Here is a 22549-nt window from a genome sequence, read left to right as displayed (position 1 = left end):
GCCAGTTTCCAGCCTCACTAAAAATTGCCAAAATTTACCCTTTACATAAAAAAGGCTCACGCACTGAAATAAAAAACTATAGACCAATTTCATATTTCTCCATTTTTTTTAAATATTGAAAAGATTGTCATGACTCAATTATTAACCTACCTTAACCATGAACAACTCCTGAGTGAAAACCAACACGGATTCTTCAAAGGTAAATCTACTAATAGCGCACTTGTATTGTCGAATTCATCATCGATCAGTTAGATTGCTGCAAACATGTCTCAGCAATTCTTATAGACTACAGTAAAGCTTTTGATTGCCTAGGACATGGACTAATAGTAAAAATACTAGCTGCCATGGGTATAACAGGTAAAGAACACCTGTTATACCCATAACTGGCATGGTTTGCCAGTTACCTTGAAGGGCATACACAGATTGTAGAAGTCCAAGATATCACAAAAGGCACAAAGACTGCATATATGTCTGAGCCGCAGCCCATGAAAAGAAGAGTACCTCAAGTCTCAGCCTGGGGCCAGTGCTGTACATTTTGTTTACTAATGACTTGCCAGACATCTTCGAAGCAAATAGAAATACAAAATGTATCATGTATGCTGACGACACTACTCTCCTTCTGAGAAACAACACCTTTATGAAGACTCATTATCCACACTTGACAAAGTAATTAACTACTGCAGCCAAAATGACCTAGCATTAAATACATCCAAGACAGTGCACTTAAACTTCAGTAGACTAGCAGAAACTATTTTAGATTTACCAAACATCACCTCCGAAGAAGAAACAAAATTATTAGGTCTGTCTCTTGATACTGGCCTCAGATGGACTAGCCACATTAATAGCCTTTGTAAAAAAAATCAGCACTGGAGTATATGTGGTCAGAAGAATATATTGGGCAGCAGGACTGGGTACAGCAAAAACTGCTTACTATGCCATGGTAGAATCACACATCCGCTATGATATAGCTGTTTGGGGAGGGACTTCTGAGAGCAATCTTAATAGTATTTTAGTACTGCAGAAAAAAGCTGTTCGAGTTTTGTCGAACTTGCAACCTCTTGAAATACTAACAGTTGTGGCAACTGGCATACTTCAAACAAGAGATCGGGACTTACATACAAGAGGTGAAAACATCCATTCCTACAACACCCGGTATGCCACCGAATTCTTCCTTCCATCTCATCGCACAGTCCAGTTCCAAAGAAAACCAAGTTACATCGGATGCAAGTTATACAATGCTCTCCCCACATCTTTAAAAGCACTCAGAGGGAAACCACTAACAACAGGACTTCACAACTGGCTCAAGACAAGACCGCTCTATTCATTGAAAGAATTCTTTGAAGCTACACATCAGTAAAGAGAAATAATTTCAACATTGTAATTTGTACTCACATATTCCTAATTGTTTGTACTGATTGTATAATATTTTTGACGCCAATACGTTTCTTGATGTTAATGTAAATAAAGATGATTGATTGATTGTTTGTTTTGATATGAATCAGTAGTTTTGTATAAATGGAAATTGGAAAAACGTGGATCTGTGTTCATCCACAGCAGATTGGTCAAATTAATTAAGCCTAGTAGTGCCAAAAACACAACACGGTAGCTGGGCCGGGAGATGGTTAACTTCCTTTGAGCTGTAAATGAAACTTTACAGAATATTAAATATGAACTTATACAACTCATATGCAGTAGCCCATATTTCTTTTAGTGCATCTACATGCCATACTACACACTGTATGGGTTGTAATGGATTACCTTAAACGTATAAAAAGCGCCATTGGTTAAATGAACTATATATTTTATTATTATCTGGGTCTGACTCCCATATCAGAATACTACACAACAGTAACCAGCCACATATTGTGGGGGGTACTCACTCTTAGGATCTGCCATTGTCACCTTGGAAGAAGAGATAGTGTTGTTCCACCCTTTGCCAGAGGCAGGCAGAAGATAAGTGGTTTCCTGCAAGTTTAAGTTCCACCCCTCCAACTAACATCCTCTGCAGTGAATGAGACCCATCGACTAAGTCAATCCATTATCTCATTATCTCAACTTTCGTGTTAATGTAATGATGCTCCTGTGTGTTGCCTGGGTGTAAATGAAAATGGTTATAGCTGTAATCAGTGTAGGTTCTACTAAATTGGTATAAACTAGCCAGAAATAGATCTACCTGGGCGATGAATGTATTGATTTCAATTCATTACAACACATCATGAACATTTTTTTGCAGACTATCAGGAATTTTCATGGTAAGATTTACTCAATAAAGCTTGTAAAAATTCTTATCAGAAAATGGAGATGATTTAACTAAAAATATTTAGAGAGATTATCACAAGAAATGCTTGCAAAACTTTTCCTCAGAAAATGGAAGAAATTTAACGTAAATATTGTTAAAATATGATCACGAAGTGTCGAAACACTTTGTGATCATACACTGTATGTATGACTGAAGTGTATACATACTTGTAAAAAGAAGATTGTACAGTCTGGAAAGATCCTACATAAAGCAACATATAGGTCCAGTGCAGCCACTAAAATTACAAATATCCTAAAGAAACTCCCTGACACCTAACTTGCCATGAGATAATAATGCCTAATGAGAGTTCTTTTCTTCGACTTATGGCAAGTAAACAAAAATTTTAAAAGTCACTACTAACAAATGCCTCAGAATTATTAAAATAATAATAGAACAAATATAACTAACCATAAATTTATTCAACTTCTATATTATAAAGTTTACAAAAATCTACTTACATTCGACAAATCAACTTTAAACTTGCCCAAAACTTGAATAGTAGTAGAGAGGGCTCCAATACCAAGTCTGGAAAAAATGAATTATTTATATAAATCGTTACAAGTTTACACGTTAAATAACTGTTTCTACTCATACTAGCAGCAATGGGTTAAACAATAATAATTTCTGACATTCTAAAAGTAATGTATTTTAGAAACTAATAGAAACAGAAATGATACAACTTAGTAGTCTGACTAGAACATCATTCATGATCCTTTGGACAGACCTAGAACTATGATTAATAAAACATCACTATAGCACATCACTAGCAAATTCTGTAGACTAGTCTTGGTTATTTATTAACCTCAGTGTGATATCTAGGTTTGACTCAGCTAAATTTCACTAATACTACTGTTGTATTGTGGAACTAATACACTAATACTACTCATCTTGTGCCATTAAACCAGGTGTTAAGTTTATAGTTAGCCATCCTGTTTTTGTCATCAAAGTATGCTACTTCTGCTTTGAAAGAGTTAGGTTTTAGCTCTTAGGTTGAAAACAAAACTATTGAGAACAACAATTTCAAATGCTAGACTAGTATCTGTTGCTTGGACATCTTTATGTTGTGACACAACAGCAATTAATTGGTTTGAATAAACCTTCTATCCTGTGTTTCAGGAATCTCAACTGAATAAACCGTAAAAAGAATTGAAACAAGGCCAGAACTCTGGATGAGGCCATCAAGAAGCTGTCTAAAGCCACTCTACTTACATCCCACAAAAATCATTAATCAATCAATTCTTCATAAAGTCTGTCTAGAAGGCCTTTTTTCCTACCATTTTGTAAGTTGCTAAGAGATACACAAAGGCAATCAATGTAAGTTGTTTTTGAAACCCAACCTCAATGAAAGATGTTAGTGAAGGGATGTGGTCACAGCAATTAGGACCAAACCAGAAACCAGCTTGTTCAGAGAGAGGTTCATGGAGTGAATGTTGATTCCATGAGGAAAGAATTTTATACTTAAATGTGCTCCTCAGACGTGTCAGCTATTATATAATTGTAATCAACCAAACTAAATTCAAATGTTTGTTACTAAATTTATGTTCTTCTTAATCAAGTACCATAGGTCTCTCCCAGAGTTTTGAATTTTATGTTTACTTGAATTAATGGTACTTGAAGATTTTAAAAAGATCTTTTATAATTGGAGTATCTAAGCAATGTTTAACCAAATGAAAATCAAATGTTTATTAATAAGCGCTATTGTATTGTTGAATATTCCTGTCCCATAATCTTTAATTATTGTCCTATAAGGACCAAACTTCCATTAAATTACATTTGTAGCAATAACAGTTCATTTAGTAAACCTAACAAAACAATTTATGCAATTTATTGTAATACTTTTCTTCAGACCACCATTCCGCTTCTAGGAACATGAGAAAACTGCAAATTTTACGCACCGGCCTTGGTGTTCTAATTGAAAAGTGTGTACAGTTTTAAAATGGTTGGCCAGTACATTTCATTGGAGTTTAAACATGTATATCTCTTCGTGGGACACACTACGTTTTTTTCACATTCAATTACTTTGTATTCTTTACAATGCTCTATATGGTTTGGAGTCACCTTACGCAAACATGTTTTTGGAATACTTATATCGAAGTTAGTTTCTGTATCCAATAACACCCAAATTTTTGGAATTATGTGCTACTCTTAGATTATTAACAACTTGGAATCTTAACCCTGGAACTGGCAAACGCCCGATATCGGGCATTTTAGTTGCATCCTAGATGGCAGTGCCCGATATCGGGCGTTTTAATATGTCTTTTATTTCTCAATATTACGTACTTAATCAAAGAGTATCGGTATTGATACCAATCAAAAGAGGAAGGTTCAATTTATGTAAATAATACACTAATAAATAATTTTATCGTTTTGTTACACGTCCATACGTTTTATAATCTCTGAAATGTTTGTTTACATTCTCCCGCGTACCGCGCTACTTGCGTGTGCAGCGATGAATCAATTGGTTCATTCGGCTATTGTTATTTCGTCAGCTGCATGGTGTTCTGTCTGATTTATTGAGTTTGTTGTAATGATGGTTGTGTATATGACACAATAATAGTAAGTTTTTTGTGCGTGTTTACATAATGGATCGTAATTTCCGCGATCGTTCAAGTGACATTCAAGAACTAGTTGAATACGAAATAAGCAACGATGAGGATTCCGATTTAGATATTCAATCAGAACATAATTTAAAAAATATATATAATAAAAAAATAGAAAGTTAATATGAACTAATAGTTACAAGATTGTACAAATCCAAGTGAGCTTTGAAGTTCTTACTTTTGTTGGTAAGTAGCACTTTCGAATGTCAGTGTATGATTTTTGTATCATTTACCACATGTAAAAATAAATACCTTATAAACCATGTGTTGTTTTATTTTTACTCAGAATTAAATGCTCTTTCTTTTTTATATTTTGGATTTTGCATGTCACTAACAAAAACAATTTTACAAATCAAAAACTTTGAACTAACTTTTCTTTTTTCTAAAAAAATTTTTTTCATGAAGAGGTAGAGTAAGGATATTATTTTTTTAATTATATTATGTGAAAACTGTTCCTTGAACAATGCTGAATAAAAAATATATAATATGACATAGGTACTTTATAGTAAACATGTAATAATAAAATAAATATAAGGCAATGTACGAAGTACTAAAAACACTCCGCCACTGAGAGAAATATGACCGCCAGTTCCAGGGTTAATATTAATAAGTGTTACTATTGCATAGAACAAGCTTTAAAATTTGTTTAAAAATTTCACTTCCAATTTATTTTCACTTTGTAGATGGCTGCAATACATACTTTTCTTGTATAACAGATGACTGAGTCACTATGAAGTTCACAATTGCTTCTGAGTTTTGCATACTGCCGGCCAAACCAACCATGATGGTCCTGGCATCACCTACTGTGAATGGAGAACTTGAGTTCACTATGGTATTCAGAATGCTGGAACATGGAAGCATATATCACATTAGATTGACACAATTGATAATTGCAGCACACACAAAGACACCATGGTACCCGACAAACCAACCTTAACCCGTCGGTCGACATTTGTCTACATTAACTTTGGGATTTTTTAACATGAGCTTACTTGCGGATAGACAGCGGAAGGGAATTTTCTTTTATTCAGTTGGTATTCTTGATGCGCAACAACAAAGTCAGCCACTATTTCTTAGTGAATTTTTGAGGAAATGTACATTATGAGGTTATGTACTACTGCACATCACACCATGTCATTATGTGATTCCAAAATTCTTTTATTGTTATTCTTTTGAATTATGCATGTATTTACAATATTTTCATTTTAGTTAATAGCCATTCTGTCATATACATACAATCGTTTGATTTAATTAACCAAAAACATGTGATATACCGTTGTAAAGTCTGATGTAGACAAATGTCGACAATGGTTAAGAGTGGATACAGGTCCGTTGTTGTTGGCAATTACAGTTTCTACCAACAAATGTTGACAGTGAGCGCAAATGGATACAGACTCATTACTGTTACAAAATTGGGATTTTTCATTTCAGGTTGAGTGTGATGCAAGCGATTTTGTCAAGGCTGCATGGAGTATTTAGAGAGCCTCTGGAAAATGCTCTTCTTAGTGATGGCGACAGTGATGACAATGACCCCACATGCGACATGAACAAGATGAGTGGCAATCAATTACGACAAGGAGCAGAACTTGTATGAAAAAGGCTAACTAAAGACGGTGATGAAATAAACAAATATGGGGTCTGTGAAGACACTGATCATGACGAGATACCGGGAACCCCAGATTCAAGTCCAACTCGCTTTTGCTGAAGCTTCTGTGATCTAATAAGGCAAGAAATACAAATATAGGCAATAAAAGTAAAGAAGTGTACCATATTTAGCAGGAGTAGGATATCAACAAAGGAGGTGAACAGTGAAACCATTAAGTCAAGGAGGGAATAAGCCATGTTCAGAAAGTAAGAATAAAAAGAAATGTTATAAAAAAGCATAAAAGAAGCCAAATCTCAATACAGAAAGCAAATACCACAGATAATGTTCCTAGGATGAAAAAAAATAAAGTAGGAAAAATCTGAGAAAAACAGAATATATCTGATAATTCTTAAGTTGAATTTGAATGATCAAGGTGCTTACCTGGCAATGATTTTATACCTTTGGAAAGACTTTAACTATATTTATGATAAGGTAGTTGAGTACATTGTAGAATTACAAATGAATTCACAGTAGAGAAGAATCCAGAGGATCCTTCCACCAGTTCACCGACCAGGAAGCTAACATTGCTCTGTTTCAGTAAAATAATAATAATGTGTTTACCATGGTATCAACTGTTGCTCAAGTTGAGCTTGTTGGTAAAGCAAGACGGTGGTCAAATGAGCACAAAAAGTATATCTATATTGATGATATGAGAGTGATGTACCGAATTTATGAGAACATCGCCTTCTAGAATTAATATTCAATCTAAGAAGTGGTATTGGCCCATGATTTCCTACACGCTCATTGTGTCCATGAACAACACCTGGTTGATTTATCACCTCACCTCTAGGGGTCAGAAAAATTGGATTTCCTAGATTTTATACGCTACCTAGTAACGTGTTACATGGTGAAATACACTGGAAATCGACTCACAGCAGGACGCCCAGGTACTAAAGCATCTAGGAGGATCCCAGCAGATGTTCACTTCTGTGGAAACCACTTTTTGGAAACATCAATGACACAAATCAGGTGTGTACACTGTGGTAAGCCACCAGAAAAATATGTGCTACGTGTCAAGTTGCCTCTCATGTACTATGTGACAAACCATTTCACACACGAAAACCTAATTATGTCCACTAACATCAGCAGTAGTATTCAACAAATTATTTCCAATTTTGAGTGAAAGGATACAGACTGTTGACAGAAGTTCTTTTGGCACCAAATCAGAATCAGAATCAAGTTTATTTATTCAGTCCGTACATACATAGAAGAATAGTGTCATATAAAAGTGTCAACACATTTTAAAGTACATGACCTACGTATTTAACCTAAATTACAGATTACATATTCTAATTTCTAAAACATGACATTTCTGAATTATTGTTTGAGTCTATTTTTTATCTACTGAGCATCTAAAATATAAATATATTAATATATTTATATTATATTAATATATGATTTTAATATAATAAGATTTAGAAAAAAACTCTTCCAGTGAGAAGCAGGAATTTGCAGCAAATATTTCTTTAGAAAATACCGGAAGCCCTTTTCACCGATTTTGCTCTTTGTATTTGATGGAAAGTGATTTTAAATTTAGCAACCATATAAATGGCTTTCTTTTTGTAAAAACTAAGTTTCTTTTGGAGTAAATCTAGGTTGTTTCTGTTTCTACTATGATAATAATAAATATTACAGCGCGTATCCAGTTTGTTGAGTTTACTTTCTACCAACATAATGCACTCTAAGTTGTATTAATCATATATTGTTTGGATTTCTAAAATAGAGAATTTTTCTTTTACAGATACTCGCTCTTCTAAATTTAAAATTATTCTTAGTGCTTTTTTTGAAGTATCTAAATTTTTTAGATGTTCCACCAAAAATGGCCCATCCGTAAGATAAATGAGAATGTATATGCCCGTAGTAGGTTGACTTTAATGTTTCAATGCTACACAGTAAATACATTTACCTCAAGATGTAGAGGCCTAATGAAATTTTTCTCGATAAGTATTTTACGTGACAACCCCAACTAAGGTTCTTCTACACATTAAGACCTAAGGATTGTACATTATTCATTTTTTCAATTTTAGTTTTTTAACTGAAATTGGTATTTCTGAAATATCTTTACTTTGTACTGTGGAAAATATAATTTGATTGGTACCCATTTTTTTTTTTTTGCGCCCATTTAAAAATAAGCTATTTCTTTGAAAATAATTGTTTTGAATTGTTCTTCACAGGCTATTTCCAGATTTTTATAAATTTTAGCAGTCACAATTAAGTTAAGACTCATCAGTATACAAGTATATATCTATGATCTAAAATAGAGGGCATTCCTTGGATATAGCATAAAGCAATGAATAGAACCCTGAGAAACCTGATGCTTGATTTTTAGTGTGCTTGATTTGTCTTACTAATTGATTATTTTGTTTTGACATAATCTCAACATACTAGGATCTGTCCGAGAGGTATGATCTAGACCAATTTAGAGAAAGATTTGGTAAACCCAGTGCTTAATTTCTGAAATTTTAGGTGTGGGAACTCTTAAAGCGGGAAGCTCAGACCGGTGGGTATGGAATACACCCCAGGAAGGAGGGGGGCCCTCACCCAGGAAAACTTTTGAAAATTATAACTGTAAACCTTTGTTTTTAGGCCACCCAGACATAATAATACATTCATTTTTATAAAATACCAAGTGATATTTTAATGCTGTTTATTTTCTTTAAGGTGCTTGATTAGGATGTAAGAAAATAAAAACATGAATTTAAATTATTGAGTTTACTCTCTACTCTACTTTACTCCATTAACACCTTGTTGCCTACTTTAAATTTCCCAGAAATATTTGGTTTGATTTCATTGACCATTTTGTTTGAATCAATGAAGCTCGCCAATATTAATTTTTTAATGAATGATAAAATAAAAACAAATTGAGCCTTATTCACAGTTTTATTTATACACATTACAGTAGTAATAATAATACATATTAATATGTAAATGGATGTTTGTTAATATAACAGCTTTTTTACAAGTTTGCATATTTTACAAAAAAAATTGCATACCTTATGGGTACAAAACAATATTAATACATTAAAAATAAACCAACTTCTTGGAAAGGAAAAGGAAGCGTTTAATTACACACAAAATAAATGACACACAGAGTGGAGTAACACGGTTTCATTTTTTTAAATTTAGTGTAGTTTTAAAAAGTTAAGGTTGATTATTTTATTTGCTTATTAGTTATTATAATAAATATGTACGGATTTGTAGTATAATATTGTAAGGCAATGCCAAGACTGTTGGTAAACTTAGTTTTAGTTGTTTGTTAATATTTTAAAGTGAAAACTACAAAAGAAACAAAACAACAATACACAAAACTAACTGTAAGTACAAAAAAGAACTCAGAAACTTGAGTTCAGAACACAACTATAAGTTAGGCATACTACTACTACTGCCGGGGCGTAACAAATCTCAGTCGATTCTTTGCCTCGTCTATGAGCCTCTTCCACGCCACCCTGTCTTCCGCCAGATCCACAGACCCTCCACACCGGGTTAAGTTAGGCATAGGCTAGTTATTTTAATGAAAACTTAATGTTCTGAAATTCTAAAAGATATTTAAAAAACAGATTTAGGAAAAAAGTTCCCACAATGCAATGCTGTCTTCATGGTAAGTTTTCTGCCCTCGTTGTTTTGACTTGGTGTCAAGTGCAGAATGGTGTCCCTTCGCCAGCCAGGTTTTGACGTGTCGCTCGGGATTGTATCTAGCCACAGGAGGTCCTAGGAGCCTGATCCGCAATAAATCGCAAACAGTGCTAATGTAGAGTGAAGATCTAAGAGGAGACATAATTAGATTCATTGCAGAAAACCCACGTTCACATTCAGCACTAGACACTGCAATACTATTTATGATGGAAATCAGTTTCTTAAACGACGGCGGTTGCTCTAGAATAGTAGGTTTCTCTCCACTTAACATAGGCTTCAGTCCCTGCTTGAAGTGTCTGAAGTCTCTAATTATATCCTGAGAGCTGCTAATCTTAAATCTATCGCAGATTCGCTGGATCTCACATTCTCCGTAGGTGATGGATAAGTCTTTTGGCCAATACATGGGGTGGATCACTTTGATGTCATTCATGACTTTGGTGTAGTGTTCAGCCGCATTTGAAGATGATGATAGCAACCTTGAAGTCAAGTTGTTAGCGAGGCTCCGATAGAACTGTTTTTCTGGAATACTGGGTATCTTGGATCTTACACAAAGTTTAACATCTTGAAACATCAAATCGTCAATAGCAATTTTAGCTTCCACTGAACGTCTACCCATGTTTTCAACTCGGTTTTCAAACACTTTGATTAACAGTGTTACATCACTGTGGGCTTGGATAAGGTTGAGGCTTGATTTTTGAAGCTGTAAGGACAAATCCGATAACTCTTCTAGAGCATCGAACATCAATGCCAGGTTGTGTACAAAAGTTGTAGAAGATAATGTACTACAAAGCCCTTTGTAAGTTGAACGTTGCTTCGAGTCCCTTTGTTTGTCTTCAGATGCTTCAATGAAATGATTGTACAAAGCTTTAAAATCTGTCCAAACTGCTTTCACCGCCATTAAGCTGGAGGCTACCCAACGAGTATCTAAAACACGGCCGATTTTCAACATTTGCTCCTCTAGTCCTTTAGCAACTTCTGCCAACTCCCTGCTGTTTTTCGGTGAACAACTAAACATGTTTCTAATTTTATCCATGAATATCTTAAAATGATTGATTCCAGCTACTTCTTCTATGGAATCGTGGCAAGCTCTAAACGATGGTTCAAACAATGCCAAATGAACAAGTTGGGGAACGTTTCAGTAAGCTGTATAGCAAGGCCAGATTTCTTGCCTAGTAGCACTGAAGCACCATCACAAGTTAGAGCAATCATATGGTCTTTCATGAATTCAAAGCTTAGACCTAATGCTTGTAACTGATTTAAAAGTTCTTGTAATATACCAGCTGATGTTGTGCTATTTAGCTCAAAAAGTGTTAAGGACACTGTCATAGGGTTTTGCATTCCCTTTAGAACAGTTCTGATATAAAACACCAAAGCATTTTTGTTTGAAACTGAAGTGGCTTCATCCAAAAGCAGGGAAAATTTAGAGTCTGACTTGATTAGGCCATTTATCAAGTCTGATTTCATTTCATCAGAAATATGATGAATTATATTGGAGCAAGCAACATTTGAATGTAGGATTCGCCCCATATCTAAGCCATTCATTATTTGAAGATCAATTTCAGTTTCAAACTCAAAAAATGGCCTATTTAGTTTAGCTTGCTTATAAGCCACGCTCAGTTACAATCTGCTGCTCTTTATGCATAGAAGCAACAGCTTTTTTCATTGTATCTTTCTTAGCTTCAATGAGTATTTTTTCAGCTAAAGAATGAGCTCGAGACCCACGGTGTAAAAATATCTTTTTCCTAAGAGAGGATTGCTGGTCTTTTTTATTGTTTCCATAAGCGGTAACAGTTCCTAAAACCCACTCTTCGCTAATCTTTAGGCCCTTCGTTTTCTCTGCACCTAGAGTACTCACACTACGGCAAACGTTGCAACCTAGTTCTCTGTTCACAATTAACCATGGATTTTTAGCTTTAAATTCAACAATTTGTTCTTCAGACCAACAAACTGGCTGTTCACCCCTATTAACAAAATCATTATTTTCATTACAAACCTTAGCTTCGTCTGCATCAGATCCCAAACCCACCAACCTGGATACTATTTTGACCGACGAGGAAGTCGAAGGGGAATGGTAATCGCAATTATCCTCATTGATCCCGATTGCGTCTTCTTTTTTATCTTGATCAACAATTGAAGTTGTAGTCAATGCTTCCGAACTGCAGTTCTCATTATTCGCATAACCTTTTTGTTTCTTAGGGTTAGGTTTAAAGAAATCAACAATTTTTCTGGTAGTCATAGTCAATTAGGAAACTATTTAGCTGCACCAGCACTAATAAGCATAAACACGAACACAATCAACGACCTGCACCTCAAAAACGAACTTAAGCGTGATGGGATGCGATGCAACTTGTAACTTAAACGCGAAACACACCAAGGTCAAGTCAACTAGTCAACACACTTGTGATCACTGGGGCGGTGGCGCGGTGAAGGAATGGAGGGGGAAAGGAAGGGGGTGGGGTGGGTATTGCTTTGTTATTGAGAGGCGCAGCCGCGCATGCGCCAACTAGGATGACTCGCCCGTCACCTTCCTCCTGCCTGATTCCGTGCAAGACTCATCACAGCACAGCTCACAACTGCTTGTACGGGCGCTTACTATCTGCTTACGAGTCACTCGCAAACAAAGCATAGCATAATATTGATCCTACCTACAATTTTTTTTAACTAAAACTTGTACTCGTAGTTTTAAAAGCGTTCCCTTGCGTTCCGGCACTCTTGGGAGGTAAGGGAACGCCGTTCCCTTGCGTTCCCACTGAAATTAACCACTGGACCTGAGGTCAATGCGATTGTGACCTGAATGATTGCAAGAATTGTGAGTGTGAGGTTGTGTGAATGTATGGATGATCTCGTGTAAATGGACTTATAAAAACTGTTGACGATTGCGATACGATGTAAAAATTGTTAAAAGAATGCAATAAAGAGATTATTATTATTATTATTATTATTATTATCCCAAATCTGCCTACGTGTTTTTATAGGGAGATCCGCACACATATCTTTTTTTTAATTTTAACGTCATAGACGAAAGAACTCATTCAACCTCCTTGGTTGTACATGATAAATGGCTTTTAATATTATTAAAATAAGCAGTCAAACATTAATCTCCTACAGAATTTATGTAATTCTCTAAGCCTACCAAGTATTTCCTTTAGCCATTCATATGTATAATGAAGTTGTTTTAAACGTATCTACGTTTAGTGTTTGAAGATTCTTTATGAGGGTGCTTCTATAACTCTAGCTCGAAATGAATATGGCTAATTTAGATCGCCGTCTTCCATATATGGGCAATTTTAAAAAGAAATCTACATAAATGTCATGGTATCTTTTATTGTATATAAGTAATTATACTGGAATTCGCATAAAGATTTACGATTACCCACTAACAAACAGATAACTATGAGAGCTTCTCATTGGATATCTGCAATGTATATTTTGGATAAACTTGGAGGTAATTAAGAAGTGTGGGATATAACTGCTAATAAATATGATCCTATATTAAAAATGTACGTTCGTAGATTTACTACTATCATTGTCTATTCCACAGATGTTTAGTTTTGTTGAATGTAGTTTATGTGCCTCCTTGCGACTTTATGAGCATACTGCAATGTAACTGATTGCGTAATTTAGGCAGCTTAGAGTGGTCAATTAATTCTAAACGGAATTTCTATGTATTAATCACCTGAAATGCTTGAATTACCGTGTTATTATTTTAAATAGTTAAAAACATAACTTAAATTAACTTTCCCGGGTTACTCCATGGTTCTAAGGAGTAACTCTCTTTTCTTTCGATGTTAGTAACTAAGATTCATACCCTAGCAAGTTTATTTGTTATATATAATTTAATAAAATCATATCAAAAAGACTTAAATTTAAATAGTTTAAACAACTCATTTTCTATCCTTTTATTAAAGAAATATTTCAAATAATGTGGTCTAGGATAGTTACTGCGGACTTCCTTGGCTTACAATACACTTTCGGTATAAGGAGAAGATTACACAATTCTTACTAACTTCATGTAAAGTTTAAAAATATAACTTTTTAGTAGGTATCGGGTGATAAAAGTCTTGTTTTTTTGGAGTTTAAACTGGGAAAAAAGGCTGTTAGGCACGTTATTGTCCTCTTTGTTTTCTTTAAGCTACTACAAAATGCAGTATGACAATTTTAATGAAGCCAACCAGTGTCTAATATTTTATTTATAAATGGCCACAGCTTTATATATTAAGATAGGTTGTATGACAGTGCTTACATTGTATTTAAAGCGCATAAAGCGTTTTAAATTTACCAATCGGCTGAATTTGTAATGAAAAGTAGATTGTGACTTTTTCTTGGTTATCTATCTTTACACTACTGATCAAGTGCACTTGTATTCTGTATACTTAATTTGTCTAAAATATAAATTTAAGAGATTAAAAATCTCATTAATTTCATTAATAACTTCTTTTCTTAACACAATCATTATTTTTCCAAACTCTAAAATATTCTGACGAATCTCCAATTTTTCTCTTATTATAAATTATCTTCGGATTCCAACAAACGTTTCACAAAAATTGTCCAAATGATCACTCGTTGTCAAGATTAGGGCTTAGCAATTCTTTAGTGAGGAATATTTATTTATAATATTTGTGTTTGATGAAATGTACTAAAAACGCTATATAAAACACTTTTTTGATATTATATTCAGTTGTTAAAACTAACAGATATATCAAACTATTAAGAGATTTTAATCCACTAGTTTTTTTTTAACGTAGGGGGAATGCATTTGCGCACGGAGTGTGGGACTCCCTTGCGGACTACACACTAAACCCCCTACGCGCCACGGAGGGCCCAGGCCGGAACCCTTTCGGATGACATCTTGCCTGGTCCGTGTGTCTTATGTCCCAACCAGGACAAAACTAATTGTTTCGAAAGCTAGGGGTCAGCCAGGCATCCGTCTTCACGCTTCTGATGAAGGATCGCATGTACATGAGTGGTGACTGCATTCCAGGCGTCCTCACTCTGCAGCATCATCTCCACAATGGTGTCTGCCGAAATATCGCCAACTGTGGTAGCGAGCGTTCGCCTGGCCTCAGTGAAAACGCCCGCAAGCGAAGAAGGTGTGATGAACATCATCATCTTCCTCTGGATAGTAAGCACACCGAGGCGACCTGACTTTTCCCATCCTGTAGAGGTACTTCCTAAAGTAACCGTGCCCCGTCAGGAACTGACACAGGTAGAAATCACAGGGTTGAAGCTCTCGAATGAGACGGAAGGTCCAGCGACCGTCCGATCCTTCCGTCCACCTCCGCTGTGAAACCTGCAGAGTTTCCACCCTGGCAGCAGCCAAGGCATCCTCTCAACCCCGCTCGGCAGCCTCCCGGAAGACGGTCTGTCTCTCGATGGCCATCAGATCAATATGAAACACCCCAGCCACGACCGCCACGGCCGAACCGGAAACGGTGCGATAGGCGCAGGCCACCCTAAGTGCCGCTCTTCTCTGTACTGATAACAGCTTTTGACTTTATCGCCTTATCCTCATGACACCCGCCCAAAAATTGCGTTCCCACTGAAATTAACCACTGGGTAAACCCATAACTTTAAGTTTGTTGAGAAGGACTGTGAGAAATACTGTCAATTGCTTTTGACAGGTCCATGAAAATACCTATGGACTTGTCTATCGAAAATATTATTGTTTCCGTAAATTCTAGCAAGGCTGAAGAGTTGGATTTATCTTTACAGAATCCGTGCTACTGCTCATCAAATACATTTTTGTTTTTAGATTAGCTACTAATCGACCACTAGTTTCAGTTACATTTTCAATACACAACATTTTTTACGTATTTAACTTTATATACTACATTCCTTGATTTATTTTTACAAATGTACTTACTGCATTTTAGTCTCACCTAACTATGTGCAATAGAGCACAGAATTATAAGTTTGTATTAAGTGTTATGCAATACTGTTTTGAAACAAAGTTACATTAATGAGAGTATCTCCAACTGCATTCCTTATGCAATCAAACCAGAGGAACCAGAGGAAAAATTAAAGGCATTTAAAGTACACACATTAGGTAATTTTGTAATTATACACAAAGAAGAACCTGTTGAAGATAAGGAAATTAATTTATTATAACTATCAGTCATACTACATGTACATACTTTATAACATTAATATCCATATCGTAAGCTGGTTTTCGTGAGCCTGACTTGATAGCCAAATTTACATATAAATACAATTCCTTGTGAAATGAAAAAATATCATACCTATTTTACTTATCTTCAGGAAATATATCTTAAAGGACACTAACTAAAATTGGGTTAGTAAAAATTTAATTAAATCAAATCAAATTACTCTTTATTTTCAAATATACAATAATTACAATTACATGATTATTATTATGAAAATACCGTCACATGGGCCGAGGCCTGTGCGTGACGGCGAGCTCTTATTTACAACAATTTAGTAGAACAGACTTTTTTAAAATCCATACAATAAGCAAAATTCAGCTCACACAATCATTCCCACAAAATAAAATAAAAGTTACGAAAACAAAAATATCCAAGCAAGCGGCCTGAACATGTTGTATATGCTGACACGACGGCACAGCAACTGAAAGTAGTTATAGTAAATGTAGTTAATAACGGTAAGTGGGAGTGAGGAGAGACTCAGCGTTATCAGAGCCGACCATCCGCAGCCAGGTAGTAATCAGTCGTTTGAACAGACCAGTTGGTTCGGCCCGCAGGTCCCTTATCACTGGAGGCAAGCGCCTGTACAATGTACTCGCCACGTAGTAAATTATGATTGCACCTTAAGGAATCAAAGCTTCAAAAAGTTAATTAGCAAATCCTACCCGACTTGAGAGGAAGAAATAATTTCCACCTTTTCTGATTTCAAAATATCATTCCCATTTCATTACTATAAATTATAAAAACTAACTGGAGAATAACATACTGAAAATCTCGGACATACCCTCAGGTTACAAGATAAGAAGATGGACTTACGTCTGTACGCTGGGAGGATCTCTGATGCAGCTAAGGGACAGGGTGTACAAATATCGAAACCAAGGACTGGGAGCATTCTTGTAGGCCGTCATCAGTTGGCCAAGCACTGATGTGCTGTAGCGTGCTCCTAGGCATGCCACGTTGTCTATGTCTTCTACATCTATCCTGTGCAACAGATGTTGGATTTTTGAGAATATGAAGCTAACAAAGGATAATAATATACAGAGTTAATTAAAAGTCTTGAGACACCTATATAACTGTTTGTGTGTTTGATTAGAAAAACCAAACTCATGTTTTTATGCATACCTCAATGTTTCCACATGCCAAAATATTTGAAATTTTCAGGGCAGCTAAAAATGTTTAAATGTATTATGTATGTATCCTAGATCTTCGTAAAGGATCTGAACAGTACAAATTAGATGTCTCTATCTTTATCCTACCCTAAATGACAAGAGTTAAAAGAACAAACATTCTTAAGAAATTAAAAAACTCAACTTCAATCCTCTGACCAATGTAAACTGACTGGGTCTTCACTCTATACTGATCAGTTGTTGGGTCCTTACTAATTATAGTGCCTTGACAGTATTCACCAGAGTAACATCTGATTTCTGCTTTAATTATGCAGTTGTGAGTGAGAAAGCATAATACTAATACTACTAATGATGCATGGTTACAGTGATCAAATTCGCTCTTATAATGAAAAACGGAATTTTTCCAATGATTTGCATCCCAATTGATAGTTATAAAACGATTAGGTGTTTTGAATAAACAGGTTCTGTCAAGAATTTTTCAAGATCAGGCAGACCTACATCAACAATAACCGAGTAACAATGTGAGGCGGTTTTGAAATCTGTTATTGAAAATTTAAATGAAACAATCACATCAATGTCTTAGCGACTTGGGATTTCTCATGCATCTTTCTGTAAGGTTTTTAAAGGAAATAAGTATATAGGAAGCAAAATCCAACTTGTGCACAAGCTGAACAAGGATGACTTTATGGATGGTTAGAGTTTTGTGAAGAATTTAGGGATAAAATTGACAATATGATAATCTTATTAAATCATATTGTTTTAAGTGACAAAGCTACTTGTATGCTCAATTTAGAAGTTAGAGGATATAATTGCGACTGAAGTAATGTAAACTCTCACTGGATGCGAGAACAATACACACAACATCCGGAAAAAAAAATCAATGTATGCCTTGGTTTTATGAAAGGACAAGCTATTGGACCATTTTTCGATGATGGAAACCCTTTTGCTGAGGTTTGTTTATGAATGCTTCAACAACAGATTATTCTAGCTATCCAGGACGTCACAAATGATTCTGAAGAAATGTGGCTTCAAAAAGATGAAGCACCTTCATACATATGACCAGGAAGTCCACCATTATTTGAACAACATTTTTCTGGAGCGATGGATTGGTAGACATGGTGCTGTTGAGTGGCCTGCCTGATCATCAGATTTGCCACTACTGGAAAACTTCGTTTGAGGTTATTCATGCATTCACTGCAGGTCTGCTTAGCAGGTCCTATCTTCCATGTGGCAAAATAAAAAATATAACAAAGCACATCAAAATGTATATTTTTGTTTCCTATTTGATACTATAAAGCATATGTAACATTAAAAGTTAATAAAATAAGTTAAAAAGTTATGACGCACAAGTGAGTCATTCATACATGGCATGAAAAACATGTTAAATACAGGGTTTACAAAGAAAACTATAAAACTTTACTGATCTCAGAAATCTAATAGTTCAGGAAATCCAATTAATCCCTCAGGAGACGTTTCACTTTGAAGGTGAAATTTTTACACAAGATTAACACATTCTCAGGCCGTTGAGTAAAAGCAATTTGAACATCTCCTGTGAAATGAAATAATGGTAAGATTCTAATTACATAGTTTATAAGTAATTTTGAAGTAAACTTTAGTTGGTTTTTTTTATAAGAGGAAATAACCCGCACATTTTACAAGTTGTTTATTAGGTGTCATTTACGATAGGATAGAGGCAACTTCTAGTTTGTACTGTTCAGTTTCTTTACAGCTGCCGCAAAATGAGCTACCATAGATAGGAAATTTATTCAAACTGAGGGTAACGGATGTTATAGCCCCCTAGACTTATGGTAATTGATCAATTAAAAACTGTATATATGCAACACATGTATGAATTTGGATACCCAACATATTTAACAGAAAACAAGCTCAGAAATGGTCATCCACAAAAAAAGTAACGGAAAAACATTGATGTACGATTGAAAAGCATTTGAGATGTAACAGGATTTTGCAATGTCAGAAGATGCATAGGTTCAACTTACCCTGTGACGTTCCCCTGAAGAATGTGCTGGAATAGTTCAGCCGCAGCCTGTTGACAAGTTCCGAGGTTGAACTCGCAAAGCCATGGTGTCACTACAGCACGCACAAACTCCACATTTGTGTTGGCAGAACTGTTTTTCAGATCAAGAGAGTTCAAAAACTCCTTTGGAAACAGGCTTTCTACATATACCTGAAAATGTAAATCCTTTATATAACTAGATGGAGATTTACCTCATCCTAAATCAATTCTATCTGTTGATAAAGTCTAGAAAAAACTACAAAAATTTAACCTACTACAAAATGTATGTCATACATTTTTTATATTCTGAAAAGTTATTGAGATCAAGAGTAAAGACTTGTAAAATTTCTGTAAATATTTGTTAAAATCACAACTTTATGGTACTAATACTAATGGTAATAAATAATACTGCCACAGCTTCCTCTTTTTTTTATCAAGGGACACAACTAATGTGGGGACCTTCTGCTTGTTAGTTCAGACAGAGAGGACTCCTTTACCAATTTTTCTTTGAACTCCCACAGAGCACGGTCCAATGCACATGAGTGAATACCTACTCCTATTCATAACCTTGCTTCCCCCTTATTTTTTCCTCTTTCTGTTTTAGCCCAACCTTACAACGTGAGGCAATCCGAACAAAAAGAGTGAGTAGTACAGAGCATGAACAAACCTTCTAGGATACTGTTATACCTCCTTGAATATTCTATGCTTGTAAGCTCTGTCATGGTTGACAACCATTTCGATATCTCCACATGGTAATTACATTTGAGTAAACAAACAAGAAAGAAAAAACAATACATGGGTCCAAGAGACCCGTCACAGATGAAATTCTCAAAGAAGGTTTAGATAAGACTTGTAACACTATCTCCAACGAAACAATGGTGGTTTATAGTTGAAAATTCACAGGTCTCTTGTAAAGCAGAGGAATGGGAAGACTCTAAAAAATATCTCCAAAACTCCATATCTGAACAGACTTCAATGTAGGTCTGGAAATGAGAAAAATGAAAAGACTGGAGCTGGAATCTGAGATTTCTAAGCTCAGCAGAAGAGCCCTTAAAAGAAGATTTAGAACTCAGTAAAATTTTTGTCAAGCAGCAAAAAATTCATGTAAAAAGCACCACAGATTTGTGACCCTCGAAGGAAAAATATAGAGGCAGGGAATAAGAAATGACTTACAAAATAGTACCATAAAACAAGAATAGCAATGGTTTTAGAACGTAATTAGAGTACATATCAAACCTTCTGGGGAAAGATTGACATCAACATAAGAGGTGAAGATTTTCTTTAATTTGTGTTTAGACTGTAAATGATCTATATTTGTAAAAAGAAGAAAAAGGGAAATTTTATCTTAACCCTCTAACTGCTGGTCATTTTCCCTAACACGCTAGGAATGGTTTTGATAGTTGTTTTTTACTCTTAAAAGCTACTATGGTTATGATTTAATAATAAATGCCTTGCAAAAAATAAAATTACACAAATTGAGTGGTTTTAATAGTAAGACAAAAATGCACAACAGGTGTTTTAGGTCTGGTAAACTTATACAAGAATACACTGATCCGTCAACTTCCACACAAGGCAACCACCGTTAATTTAAGATGGGCCCTACCACCAGCTTTACCACAGACCAGTGACTCTCATAAGTGAATACCTACCGCAAAAATCCCTAACATCAAGTGCAGAAATCGAACCCGTGACTCCAAAGCCAACTCCTACATCCAAGAGTAATACCATAGACCACACAGCAATCCTGACTTGATGTCTTAGGTGTGCAGATAGCTCACTTACGATTTCACTTTAGCAGCACTCACTCAATTATCGATTTGGCAACACTCTAATGTATCACGATTGCGACTTGTAGCACTAATAGGGTTAAACTTAATATCTCTGCAAACTTTAATGTGACAGGTTAGCATACCACAACTTCCTACCGGATCAATAACAAATAACATTTCATTTGGAGCTCACGTAATGAAGGACACTGAGTACTATCATTACAAATCAACTGATTGGCATGGATAATTAATGTCATTAGTTTAACCTACAAACAACAAGACAGAGAAATGGTTGCAGGTAATGATGAGGAACTAAAATAGTACACTCAGAAACTGGAGAAAGCTAATCTTCTGGGAGGGTTCACTTCTAACTGGTTTATACCTACAGTATCTATGCTGTGTAAACCTAAAACCAATATTGTCACTTACATAAGGGTAACACTATTGATGTCCAGGAGCAGCACATCGCTATCTGAACATTTAATACAGATGTATAAATTACAGCGGAGTGTGATTTTTGGAGTGGGTGAGGCTCCCTTATTGTTAAAGGTTTTATTGCACCTAACGTTAGAAGAGCACTCCTCAGCCCGTTTTTGACAGCCAAAAGTTAGAACAGACAAAATCTTTGAGGTGGTATGACTGAGATAGTGCCCACTACCTCTTCTCATGATGGTTGTTTCATGGGATCTTGGTAGAACCTAGCCCTAATCTCCCAACATCACCCATCCTTGATATTCTGTCACTTTGGAAGCTGTGCAGAAGACATAAATTTACGTAAAGCAGAGGTTTCTACAACTTCTTGTCCTTATAAAAAAAATTAAAAGTCTTTACAGAATACAACAAAGAGCTAAGGAACTAAAAATACAAACATAGAGGAAGTTCTGTCAATACTTGGAGAAGCCATAAGGGTAAAAAATAAAGCCTACACAGGAAACATACAAGCCCTCAAGAGTTGAAAAGAGAAAAGAGAAGCTTCAATAGAAACAGAGGTGAAACAATCCTGGAGCCCAATAGGTCGTCCACAGAGGAGGAGCTCTCACCCATATAATTATGGTGGTGGATAATTTCCTGACAGTGGCTGAGCAAGAAGAATCAGCTTTGCAAGCATTTAAGCAAAAAAGAAAGGATTACTTTCAGCATAATGCTGGAGTGATTCCATTTACCAGAAACTTACTAGGAATCAATGTGTAGAAATGGTCTCAGCTTTCCGCACTTGGACCTGTAGAAAGTTGTCTTTTAAAACATTGGGCCTCAGGACAGAAGTTATCTTCTGTCACATACATAGCATTGGGAGTGGT

General features: G+C 35.4%; 1 protein-coding gene across 4 annotated transcripts in view; it reads right to left on the bottom strand.

The window, feature by feature from the left end:
* Positions 1 to 22549, bottom strand: part of LOC124369772 (glutamyl aminopeptidase-like) — a 106197-nt gene that overhangs the window by 6762 nt on the left and 76886 nt on the right. For all 4 annotated transcript variants that reach the window (XM_046827857.1, XM_046827856.1, XM_046827854.1 and 1 more), the window contains exons 13-16: positions 19466 to 19653; positions 17155 to 17319; positions 5600 to 5743; positions 2758 to 2824 (exon numbers count right to left, since the gene is read on the bottom strand). In XM_046827857.1, coding sequence (XP_046683813.1) covers positions 2758 to 2824; positions 5600 to 5743; positions 17155 to 17319; positions 19466 to 19653 — 564 coding nt within the window. The remainder of the gene's footprint in view (positions 1 to 2757; positions 2825 to 5599; positions 5744 to 17154; positions 17320 to 19465; positions 19654 to 22549) is intronic.

The sequence above is a fragment of the Homalodisca vitripennis genome, chromosome X (assembly GCF_021130785.1).
Source record: "Homalodisca vitripennis isolate AUS2020 chromosome X, UT_GWSS_2.1, whole genome shotgun sequence".
Lineage (NCBI taxonomy): Eukaryota > Metazoa > Arthropoda > Insecta > Hemiptera > Cicadellidae > Homalodisca > Homalodisca vitripennis.
The sequence above is the reverse complement of the archived record's forward strand: the minus strand, read 5'-3'. Positions and strand labels throughout refer to the sequence as shown.